Here is a 12,938-nt window from a genome sequence, read left to right on the forward strand (position 1 = left end):
TTTGGTCTTACATGCTTAAGATTATGCTACATCCCCTGTGGTAGAGTGTGTACACCCTATTATCACTTGAATAGATAGTAAAGGTGAGATGGTGGACTTGAAGAGTTTCCTAAAGTCTCAGTGTTCAAGTATCAAAAGCACAGGATGTCTGACTCAGCACTTGTCTTCTAAACAGCATGTGGCATTACAGTTATTTACATTCTTGGGCTTTGTTTCTCCTTTTCCCCCATCATATCTGACCCATCTCTCTAACATCCAAATAGAAGACACAGTGTCTTCTTACAGTAGTTATCTAATCAATAATTCGACAGTAATTTTCTTGTTGCCACTGAATCCTTTTTATGTCTCTTCTCAAAAATTCTCAGAAGAGTAGCACTAATTTGCAATTTGCTTCAGAACATCCTACATGTAGTATAACATTTAATTTTTACCACAACCCCATGAGACTAAGTTACTTACTATAATTATCCTTTATTGTTTCTGAGTCTTAGCGAATTTAAATCAGTTGACAAGGTCATATCCTAAATAAGTGGTAGTCAGAATTTGAATTGAAGCCAATATCTCCAGTAACTACAGATATCACTTCTGCCATTCTGACCAGTCCTAATTAGTGCATGGTATGTGTGTGTGTGTGTGTGTGTGAGAGAGAGAGAGAGAGAGAGAGAGAGAGAGAGAGAGAGAGAGAGAGAGAGAGAGAGAGAGAGAGAGAGAGAGAGAGAGAGAGAAGACAGAGACAGAGACAGAGACAGAGACAGAGAGACAGAGACAGAGAGACAGAAAGACAGAAACAAGAAACAAACAAAAGGGAAAAGAAAGAAGAAGGAAGGAGGCAAGGAGGGAGGGAGGAAGGAAGGAAGGAAGGAAGGAAGGAAGGAAGGAAGGAAGGAAGGAAGGAAGGAAGGAAGGAAGGAAGGAAGGAGAGAGTCTGAGGATCAACTGAGGACATCAGAGAGATAGAGAGAGAGAGAGAGAGAGAGAGAGAGAGAGAGAGAGAGAGAGAGAGAGAGAGAGAGAGAGAGAGAGAGAGAGAGAGAGAGAGTGCCTAGAGATCAACTGAGGACATCCCAGGTCCCCTGGTGACTACATTCCTTCAAGAAAAATAAATCTGAAATGTAAACCACTGAGACCCTTTGGTACGTTTCCAATTATATAAAGAAAAGTGTTTACAATTTATTTTATTAGTTCCTTCTTTTGCATGACTACAAAATTTGTTTTATTGCCAATCTCATTTTAGCAAATGGGATTATTATAGAAAAGTTATAAGCCAAGGCACCATTCCCATGATATCTTAACAAATAAGTGTTACATTAAGTTCTTTGGTATCTTTCAGGATGAGGATTAAAAGGTTTCAGATTCCTAGCCAGTGGCTCACATCTGTAGTCCTAGCTACTAGATGGGCTGATAATAAGAGAAATGTAATTCAAAGCCCTCCTGGGTACAAAAAGTTCACCAGACACATTCTTAACCTAGTCCACATGTGGTGGCATGAGCCTATCCTCCTGGCTGCATGGGAGCCCGAGATTAGGATGCTCATGTTTTTAAGCCAGCCTGGGCAGGCTTCATTGAAACTTCATCTCAATGAAGAAATAGGCCTGGTGGTGTGTGCCTTTCATCCTATACTGAGAAGGAAAACAGAGAAGGTTTGTATTCCTGGAACATGACCAAGTAGGAAGCCAAAATTCTGAGTTCAAATCGCAGAACCAGTGGAAAAAAAAGATAAATATATAGCTCCAGGGATGGGAAGGTGGCTCAGTGGTAGAGTGCTTGCCTTGCATGCATGAGGCCTGGGTTTGGGTTTGATTCTTCAGCACCATGTAAGCAGAAAAAACCTGAAGTGGTGCTCTGGCTCAAGTGGTAGAGCGGTAGCCTTGAGCTGAAAAAAGTTGAGGGGCAGCACCTAGGCCCAGAGTTCTGGCCCCACGAGTAGCTAAAACAAAAACAAACAACAAATATATACATGTATGTGTGTGTGTGTGTGTGTGTGTGTGTGTGTATGTATATAGACACACACAGACACAGACACACACACACACACACACACACACACACACACACATATATATATATATATATATATATATATATATATATATATATATATACACATATCAATACTAGAGTGCCTGCCTTAACAAATTGGAGGCCTTGAAATCAAACCTCAGAATTGCAAAAAAAATAAATAAATAAAATAAATCTATAGAAAGTGCAAATTAATTCCATTCATGGGAGTGAGTTATCCTTACCACTGAGAAAATTAGGAAATCAAAATGAGATGAAACTCTGTCCAGGCTTGTCACAACTAGAAGCTTCATTTTCTGTCTGATGGATGCTATTCAGGGAAAGTGTGTGGTATCAAGCTTAAAAGTTAATGCTATTAAAATGAGACCTTCTGGTGAAAAGCACTTTTTATCTAAACAGATACCAATCCATCTCAAAAGAGACTAATACCTAAAGAATAAAACATTGGGAAAAGTAGAAATAAAGAAGTACCATAATCCAGTCAATGTATAGCTCTCCCCAAATCAAATGAAAGTAATGTGAATGCAGTTATAATATCCAGCCCACATATGTGAAATAGAACCAAGGAACCTGAGGCAGTGGGTAACGTTGGGAGATGGGGGGGAGAATGATGAGAGAGTGACATTGATCAAGATGCCTTGTGCTCCTAAACTGGCTGAATTAAAAGCCCCTTTGCCCAATGACTTAAGGATAGTAAATATATATGAATATAATATAAATAGAAGTAATGTGGAATAGACCTTGTTATCAAATATCATGATGGAAATTCATTTTCCCTGAGGAATGTCACCAATATGATGTCCATTTTGACAATTTAGGAGAAACTTTTGTTTTCTCAGAACATGTTTAGATGCAACAACCTGGAAAAATTGCAGACATGAACAGCCAGCCCCTTGGAAAGCTGGGGGGGAAAATGAGAGTCCACAAAGAAATTGAGGGCATTTGAACCGATCGTCATTACGCACCCTTCTATTTTAGAGTGAAGGACAGGCAGAAATTACAGAGGTTGTAGAGAACAAAACAGTCAGTCCTCCCTCCCTGTTTCAAAAGGGAAAAACATATCGCATAGCATTTTAGAATCATTAGGCAGCTTTATTTTTATGAGCAGGAAAAAAAAAGGGGATGAAAATTGCCTCCAATTTAAAGCAGAGAGTGAATTCAGGTCATTTTAAGTGGGAACTCATTTTTGTGATTTGACCCCAGTGCAAGAGAATATGATTCTTCCCAGGGCACTGCACTGTAAAAATTTAGCTGTCTTTCAAAAGTATTAACTGTCCTTTAAAACAAAAAAATGTCAAATGTATTACACAATAGCTCCATGAAACATTTTCTAAGCCTAAGATTGTAATGAGCCATATCTAAAAGAGAAATTATACCTGTTGCTCTCTGCTGGCACCCAAAAATTACATGACCTGTGTTGATGGTTCCTATATGTGGCCGATATATTTGGGGCATTCTAATGTCAAGTTACCATTGTGATTGGAACCAAGTACACTCTGGAGCTGTTTACACTACTTATAATTGTCCCTAACTGTTGCTCGGTTTTCAAAATCATGTAGTTTCTCAAAGAGTGTTTTTTTAAGTAAAACTTGAAAAATTATTTGTAAATCTATGCCTGATCATAGCTAAGGATGAAATATAAAATTTGTACTTGCAGAATCTTAAGAATTGCAATCATAAAATCTGTACAAACAAAAGTGAAGTACTAGACAAAGTGTGCATAAAATACTTGGGGATACAGTGAGAAAAGAGGAAAAAGTCAAACATATTTAATGAGTGCTATTTTCCAGAATACTACATCTGGTATTATTTAAGTAAAAATGATACAGTTTTCTAGACTAAATCAAGTACATAGTGCCCTCAAATATATGAATTGAATGGCTTTTAAAATGGCATAGAAAAATGTGAAATCAACCACATACACTTTTTTTAAAAAAGTAATGCTACAAATGCCTGTCCTCTGAAGACTGTTCATTATTCTAGAATCAGATATTTAAAAATGAAATGAGTTAGCTAGGCGCCAGTGGCTCACACCTGTAATCCTAGCTACTCAGGAGACTGAGATATGAGGATCTCAGTTCAAAGCCATCCCAGACAGGAAAGTCCATGAGGCTCTTATCCCCAATTAACCACCAAAACCAGAAGTGTTTCTATGGCTCAAGTGGTAGAGTGCTAGACTTGAGCTGAAGAGCTGAGGGACAGAGCCTAGGCCCAGAGTTCAAGACCCACAACGGACAAAAAACAAAAAACTGAAATGAGCTGAATACTGGTCATCTTATCTATTAAGGAAGCTGAGATATAAGGATCACAGTTCAAAGACTATGTGGGAAAGCCTGTGACTCTTTTCTCCAAAAACACCTGGACGTGAAGGTGTGGCTCAAATGGTAGAATTCTAAGTTTCAAACAAAAGCTCACATACAGCGCCCAAGCCCTGAGTTCAAGCCCCAGGACCAGCATAAAAAGAAACAAAGAAGTGAACTGGTCTGAGGATTCACTATTAAATCCCAAATACATAATGCCAGAGAGAATTTTTATCTTTAACAAATTCCTAATGGTGTGGAAGGCCAAGCTGACCTTCTTCAAGGATATTGTAGATAGAAATAGGTAGTTTTCAATGAAACAACTGAAAGTTTATATATTTAAAAATGAGTGTAGTTTAAGCTTAAGAATGAGTTTATTTCTTAAGCCATTTTCTATAACAGTAGGTGTTAAAACGGTGATACAGTACATAGTTTCTGGGTAAGTTGTATATTTCTATTCATATTCACTTATTCTATTCACTTTTATGAATCTCAAGAGAAAAACATGGCATTACAATAAATTGTCCCCTTCCAAAGTCAGTCTTTGATACTGCAGTTCCAGAATTAAAAATTACAAGGTCAATTACCTGCTGAGGACAGGTAACCCTAGCTACTCAGGTGACTGAGATCTAAGGATCACTCAAAGCCAGCCCAGGCAAAAATTACCTGTGAATCTCTATCTCCAAGCTAAATAGCAAAAAGTCACATGTAGAGGTGTGGCTCAGGTGGTAGAACTCCAGCCATGAGTGGAAAAGCTAAGCAAGAGTATAAAGCACATGCATATGTGCGCACGCGTGTGTGCGCAAGCACACACGCACAGAATTGTCAAAAATTAATTTACAATAATGACTTGTAAAATTCCATGCAACCTTTTACATTCTTGTATTAAAATAGCTACAGTTTCACACTGATATGCATTAACATTTGCACTAGGAATTGATCTTACGATTTTTGTGTTTAATTATAGGATTTTATAAGACCAAAAATTCAATATGGAAACTGCAATAAACTATGTGGGATCCACTTTTTGTGGTAATGAAATAATAGGTTATCATCAGTAAGAAATAATTTATCACTTTACACTATTTTGTGATGTACCATTACAATACAAACACAGGTTGCATGCCATACCTTTTAATAATATGTCTGCAAAACTGGTTCCAGTAGTTTCTGTGACAAAAACAAGTTACTGGAGAAAATCAGTATTAGATGGGAAATGAAGATGATGATAAATTGGAATTCAAAATTTAATTATTTTGGCACTGCCCAACATAGGTACATACGTACTTTAGTAGAAACTAACTGATGGGTATTTGGGAATGATATATTACAAAGGCTATTGTTTCCATTTGTACCTAGTATTTCTAAGTTGTTTGGACTTACACATTGAGTAAGTTAAATCAAGATATAGCCTCTGGTTTGGTGTACTTTGACAAATTTTCAAGTCCCCAAGAGTGTTGTAATTTAAATTACTCTAGAGTTTAAAGGCACTGTCAAAGGGCAGAGCATTAAGAATTAATTCATATTGGTGTGCAACCTTAAACATAACACCATAAAAATAAAGGACTAAGATTATGCAGAAGAAACACCTGAAGTTGGAAAGTTCTAACATATTTATGCAGTTAGAGGAATAAACTTACTAAAACATAAAGTTTCAAATCACAGTTCAATTCCAAACTTTATAAAACTGATTAAATTTGAGTTGAAGAACATAATTACTCCTGTTCTTCCTGCTTTACATATTTTAATTTCCATGTCATTTTAGTACTAAGCTTGAAAAAAATACTTATATTCTGAATTTAAAATGGTCTTTTCTTTTTAGATTGATGTATGTGGAGTTTCATTATACGGTTATATCATTTAACAGTTAAGCTGTGAATATAAAATAACTTTTTACAAACGAATTAGCTAATTAGCTACTTATTTTGGTCTGTTGCAAGGCAATTTCCTAATACAGTACAGGAGGAATGTATTTCCAGGGATATTCTCCCGTTCCTCCAAGGAGTCAACCTCTGGAATAATTAACAGACAGTTTCACAAAATGATTAACAGGAAGGGGTGGAGCTTAGGAGGGGAGCGGATAAATGGGAAACCAAACAGGTGGCAAATACAGAAAGAATACTCAATGTATAGATGTGATAACAGACATAGTAAATGTGAAATGAGTCTGGAGGAATGGGCAGGTGGCCTGGAGAGAATGATAGAAGGGCAATTCTAAACTGAAGCACTGGGTGCTTGGATACATTGAATTGTAATTCCTTTATACAACCATTTTCTAAAAAGTTACTACAGCTCATTGGGTATTTTTTATCCAGCATTTCAAATTATCTGATTAAAGCATAAATAAATACATATTAGAAGTCCTCAGATGTGAATAAGAAAACCTAGGTATTCTTATTTAATTAATGGTAGCATAGATTTAAAATATGTTTCAAAAGAATAAGCCAGAGGTCTTAGTAACTTCTATAGAGTGTACGTATATCTTTGCTATGTGAAATGCACATCTTGATTTTCCAAAAAAGAAATACAGAGGTGCTATCTTTGAAACAAAATGTAGATTTTAAGACATAGTTTTACATGAAAGAGATAAATTCTGTCCTCAGTTTTGCTGATCTAATACTTGCCAGTACATATCATATATTTCAAAGGGAATTCCAGAAAGAACAGAGCTTACCATAGCTGCAGAAAAAACTTTGCTAGTTGTTTGTTTGTCCCACTCCTACTCTTTTATATCAAGGAAAATGTTATTGCAATATTTCTCAGGTTATGTGTGTTGATTATTTTTGCAATTGAGATTTTTTTTCTAGTTTTTAGAAACCAATTTAAGTGGAATATTTTCAAATAAAAAGGTTTTAGAAACAGTTCTTTTTTTTTGACATGATCTTGTATTTATTTATTTTTTATTGGGAAAATACAGAGGGGTTACAATTACACGAACAAGGTAGTGAGTACATTTCTTATCAAGCATTGTTGCCTCCTCCTTTGTCTCCCCTTCCCAACCCTTCCCATCTTCCCTCCGGACCCTTCCTGTCCCCCTCCCCCGCGCCAAAGTTGTAAAGTTTGTTTTTTGACCTAACCTCTCCTACATCTCATTGTTGCAATGGGTTCATCTGTATCCCTATTTAAACAATTTGTTTTTTTTCCTTCCCCTCCACAAATTATACAAACATCAAATACAGTGAAAACGGGGTTATACCGTGGCGGAGGGACATACAAAGCAACAAAGAAATCATCTTATAAATATGTTAGAAACAATAGCAAGAAAGAAAAACCATTTGAGTCCTTACCTTGGGGTTCATTTTGCCTAACATCAACTTATCTGACCGTTTCTGCTTGTCTCAGACATATACTAGTTATTGCAAATAAGGGAAACCATGGGACCTAAATGGTGAAAAACTAAAGCCATTTCCTCTTAACTCAGGAACCAGACAAGGATGTCCACTCTCTCCACTTCTCTTCAATCTAGTATTAGAATGCCTAGCTACTGCAATAAGACAAGATGCAAACATAAAGGGGATCCAAATAAGGAAAGAAGAAGTAAAACTCTCCCTCTTTTCATATGACATGATCTTGTATTTAAAGAATCCCATGGACTCCACTCCCAAATTACTCAAGCTGATTCAAAACTTTGACAAAGTAGCAGGGTATAAAATTAACCCTCAAAAATCAATGGCTTTTCTGTATGCCAACCATGAGAAAAGCATGGCTGAAATCAGGAAAGGAACTCCATTCATAATAGCCCCACAAAAAATAAAATATCCAAATCATTTCTAGGTCCTACCCAATATGTGTGAAAGTTAGAAAGACATTTCCATCTGCATAACAACAAAAATGTAAAATAAATTAAAAAGCTGAACAATTGGAAATCAATAACTCTTTTTAGATTCATAGAGACACAAGATCACAGGAAAAGCCAGTGTCCCTGTTACTGGAGAAATGAAGAGGTGGATACAGCTCACTTGGACAAAAAAAAAACTGAACAGAGACCCCCAAGCCATAATTGAGCAATAACATCATCCTCAATGAGGAAAAGTTGCAGAAACATGTTCCAGAGCTATCTTGTCCTAGGGGTCTCCCTCACGCACCCTTGTGAGTTTTATCTTTAAGGGCTCTCTCGGGTTCTCATATTGAAAGCAGAAATAAATTTTCTCAGCTTTCAGTAAGGCAAATAGAAAAGTACTCGTTTTAAAGTTCTTGTAGTGCATTCTCTTCTTAAAAGTCCTTGTCCTCAAAATAATCAATTTAGACAGAACTTAAGTGGCCAAGTGGAATAGAAATGACCAACAATGTAATAAGAGACAGGGAATCAGATAGAAGCCCTCCATCAGCCAAACATGCTCATTCACCAAGAGTTATCAGGACATTTTAAGGAGGACTTGGGTTAACTATAATTTATTTTACAAACGGAAAATCATCTACTAGAAAAAGGTGGGTTTAAGGATGTATACCTAATATACAAAGAGAAGATAAAAGTTGGAATCATGTAAAATATACAGTTGGAGCAATAATTAATAAATAAATAAAAACCTGAAAGATTTAAAATGATCAAAGAATACAAAGAAGTAACAATTATGGTAGATATTTATTCCACTCTGTAAATAATTACTTTAAACATTAATAGTCTAAATTCAATAGTTAAAACACAGAAACTGTCAGATAGAAAAAAAAGCTAGATATCTATTGTCAATATAGAAGCTACATTTAATATAAAAACATACATAAGTTAAAAGTCTGATATGGATAGAGAAAGAGAGGCCAAGGCAACATTAATCAAAAGAATGGGTCAGTTCAAGGTAGACTCTGCAGCAAGAAATCTATCAGAGATACACAGGAATATTACATAGTAATAACATTATCATTATTCTCAAAAATAAAATAATCCTTAATAAGTGCCTATTATCAGAAAACTCAAAATTGTTAAGCAAAGCATGATCAAATATCAAGGGATGGTATTTGAGTCCACTATTTAAACTGGAAAATTAAATGTGTCTATCAGCAAAGTACAGATATGTCCAACAGAAAATCAGGAAGGCTGAAGTTGAACTGAAAAGCAAAATCACCCGTGGATCTAATAACATCGGTATAATACTTTATACAACAATAACAGAATACACATTCTTCTGAAGTTCACACATAATCATCACCAAGACACACCATATTGTGGGCATTGATAATGTACCTTTATTAAATTTAAAAGAATTAACATACAAATCATGATCTCAGATCACAGTGGAATTACGCTAAAAGTCAACACAGAAATATAGATGTTAAACCGCAAAAACATAGAGATTAAACAACCACCCCAATGATACATTTGTCAGGGCAGGAAGTGTGTCCCAAGTGGTAAAGTATGTGCTAAGCAAAAGTAAGGCACTGAATTAAAATTTCACCACCACTGAAAAAAATACGAAGAAACAAAATAATAGCATATGAGTCAAAGAAAAAACATCTCAAGAAATGCCTTAAATATTTAACTAAATTTAAAAGAAAGCATCAAAATTTGTGGATTTCAGGTAAAACAGTAGGAATTTTTAAAATATTGGATGCATTTACATGATGAGAAGAAAGATCTCAATAATCTAAATTTTAATATCTGGAGGTAGAAAATGAAGAGAAGTTTAAATCCAAAGTAAGCAGGAAAAAAAAGAAATATTGGAAGAGATATTAGTGAAATTATATTTTTAAAAAAATCAATAGAGGAAATAGTGAGACTAGATATTAGACCTTTGAAAAGATCAATAAAATTGAAAGCATTTTAAGCACATTAACTAAAATAAGAAAGAGGAAACACAAGTTACTAATTATCAAAAGTAAAGGAAATGGCACTGTGTCTCAAGTAGTAGAGTGCTGAGGGACAGTGCTCAGATCTAGAGTTCAAGCACCACGACCAACGACAACAAAAAAAAAAAAAAGAAAAGCGAAGGGGAAGTTGTTACTGATCCATTACTTATGCCATTGGGGGAAAAAAAAGACTAGTAATGAGAAAACGCTTCAATAGTATTGATAGGCTATGTACATATAGCATATCAGTGTGTGTATCTCCACAATCAGTAAAATAGCTTGATAAGTTTGACAATGATGTCAGAAACCTATCCAACTGAATTTACATAGAGTTCTTCCATGTGCTAAGGTAACTGAGGAGCACAAAAGTTATTTTAAAAAAATAAATAGCATAATGACACAAAGAATCATAGTTCCCTGGAGTTATAACCCCTCGCTACTTCTTTGTTCAGCACAGGAGACAGAACAATAGAAATTGAGATACAATATCAATCAACACCCCAATGTATACTCTAATCTGTTCTGGGTACCACACAGTTGAAATAAAGCAACTAGGAGAAAAGAAACTATGAAAAAAAAGCACCTTTATACTTAACACAAATGTTTGTGCAGCAGTTATGTGCCAAGTGATCAGAGCACCACTATTTTATTGCTCAGAATGTTATGGATAGGTGATTCACCAAAAACCAAATTGTGCTTGTGTGCAGGTGAATACAGAAAATAGTACTTGTATGTTGCTAAAATGCATTATATCCTGTTCTGTAGAATGTATTTCTACACTGAAAAGAAAAACTGGTATTAATCTTTTTCACAGGTAGTGGCCAGTACTTCCTGTATGTCAATTCTTCTGGGTCCAAACAAGAGTCAACTGCAAGAATCATGACCACCAAGTACTTCCCAGCAAGCCTTGGAGTGTGTACTGTCCGATTCTGGTTCTACATGGTCGATCCTCAGAGACTGGGGATATTAAAGGTACAGAACAAGACAGATTTAAGATATTTTTCACATGAGTTTAAATATTTTCCGTTTTTTCCTCAGTCATACAACCAATGCTGATCTCATTAATTTCTCATTTCTTGCTGGGGCCATGGGTCTTTGGCATGCAGTGCTGTCATTCATCTTAATCTCAGTCAAGATTTAGCTCACTGATGGCTACCACCTGAATTCAATTAGAGTGCCTGCTATTTAAAAGATTACCCAGGAAAAAAAAAGACTTATGGGTAGATTGTACATTTATTTTCTACTAACAACTCAACTAGGGACAATGAAGGAATGTGAGGAATTCTGTACTTTACACAAAGCAAATTTACGTTTTTAAACACATATCTTTATAGTATGAAACAATTGCCTGCTCCATTTTAATGAATGTATGATACCAAACAGGAATGACTTTAAAGAAACCAGTTGCTTCATTTGTGTTGTTCATCCTATGAAAGATTAATAAGACTTTTGATCATCATGAATGAAATTTGAAGTTGAGTTCTAATTACAACATTGCATATTAGGACCCAGTCCCTATTATTATGGTCAAGGAATTACGTGATAACTTGTCATTTGAATAAATAGAATTATTCTTTTTATTTCAAATTGACTTCAGAGAAGTCTCTCTTTAAGTCTTTAGCCCTACTTATTAATGGGGGTGGTTGTTTCTTTGAGGATTTTTTTTTGGAGAATTTAATTTTTTTAGTTCAAAGCATATTTTAGATATAAGACCCTTTATTGTATACCTAATGAAGATCTTCTTCCAGTCTGTGGACTTTCTATTGATCTTGCTAGCCATGTCCTTTGTGATGCAGAAGCTCTGTAGTTTCATGCAATCTCATTTGTCCAACCTTTCTTTGATTTGTTGTGTTTCTGGGTCTCTATTAAGAAATTTTCAGCATGTGCCAAGGAGCCCTAGGGTTTCTCCTATTCCATCCTGTAATGTTTTCAGTGTCTGCTTTGACTCCGAGGTCTTTGATCCATTTGGAGTTGATTTTGGTGCAGGGTGATATATAAGGATCTAATTGTAGTTTTCTAAAGGTAGTTAACCAATTTTGTCAGTACCATTTACTGAAGAGACTGTCTTTCTTCCATTCAATTTTTTTTTATCTCCATTATCAAAGATTAGGTGACTCTAGGTCTGCAGGTTCATTTCTGGGTCTTCAATTCTATTCCATTGGTCCTCAGGTTTGTTCTTGTGCCAGTACCAAGCTGTTGTGATTACTATGGCTTTATAGTTGAGTTTGAAGTCTGGTATTGATATTCCTCCAGCACTGTTTTTTCTGCTATGGATTATTTTTGCGATATGGGATCTTTTATTGTTTCATATGAATTTTCAGATTGCTTCTGCTATTTCCTTGAAGAATGAGATTGGGATATTGATGGGTATTATATTGAATGTGTAGATAACCTTTGACAGTATTGCCATGTTAATCCTCCCAATCTAGGATCATGGGAGGTTCAAAAAATTAATAATAAAAATAACGGTGAAATTTTACCAAGCATTGGTGGCTCATACCTACAATTCTAGCTACTGAGTAGGCTGAGATCTGAGAATCATAGTTCTAAGCCAGCCCAGCAGTAAAGTCTGTGACTCTTATCTCCAATTAAAGGCAGACACAGAGAGAGAGAGAGACAAGTAGAGTTGTGGCTGAAGTGCTATGGCTAATATGCTAGAACAATCACCTTGAGCACAAAAGCCCCGGGACAGCAACCAGAACCCAGGACCTGAGTTCAAGCCCCAGGAACAGTAAAAAGGGGGAAAAAATGAAATTTGGCACAGGATAATAGAATTTCTCTTAAGAATTATTAATACCCTTTATCCTTTAAGTACTAATATCTTTTTATCCTTTCATT

The 12,938-nt window shown here is 35.6% G+C and overlaps 1 protein-coding gene across 1 annotated transcript in view; it reads left to right on the forward strand.

The window, feature by feature from the left end:
* Malrd1 (MAM and LDL receptor class A domain containing 1) overlaps window positions 1-12,938 on the forward strand; it is a 470,497-nt gene that overhangs the window by 329,648 nt on the left and 127,911 nt on the right. The window contains exon 32 of the mRNA XM_069991735.1: window positions 10,915-11,072. Within this exon, the coding sequence (XP_069847836.1) occupies window positions 10,915-11,072 (158 nt within the window). The remainder of the gene's footprint in view (window positions 1-10,914; window positions 11,073-12,938) is intronic.

Source organism: Dipodomys merriami, unplaced genomic scaffold (assembly GCF_024711535.1).
Source record: "Dipodomys merriami isolate MVZ:Mamm:240054 unplaced genomic scaffold, mDipMer1.0.p SCAF_4, whole genome shotgun sequence".
In the NCBI taxonomy this organism is placed as follows: Eukaryota; Metazoa; Chordata; class Mammalia; order Rodentia; family Heteromyidae; genus Dipodomys; species Dipodomys merriami.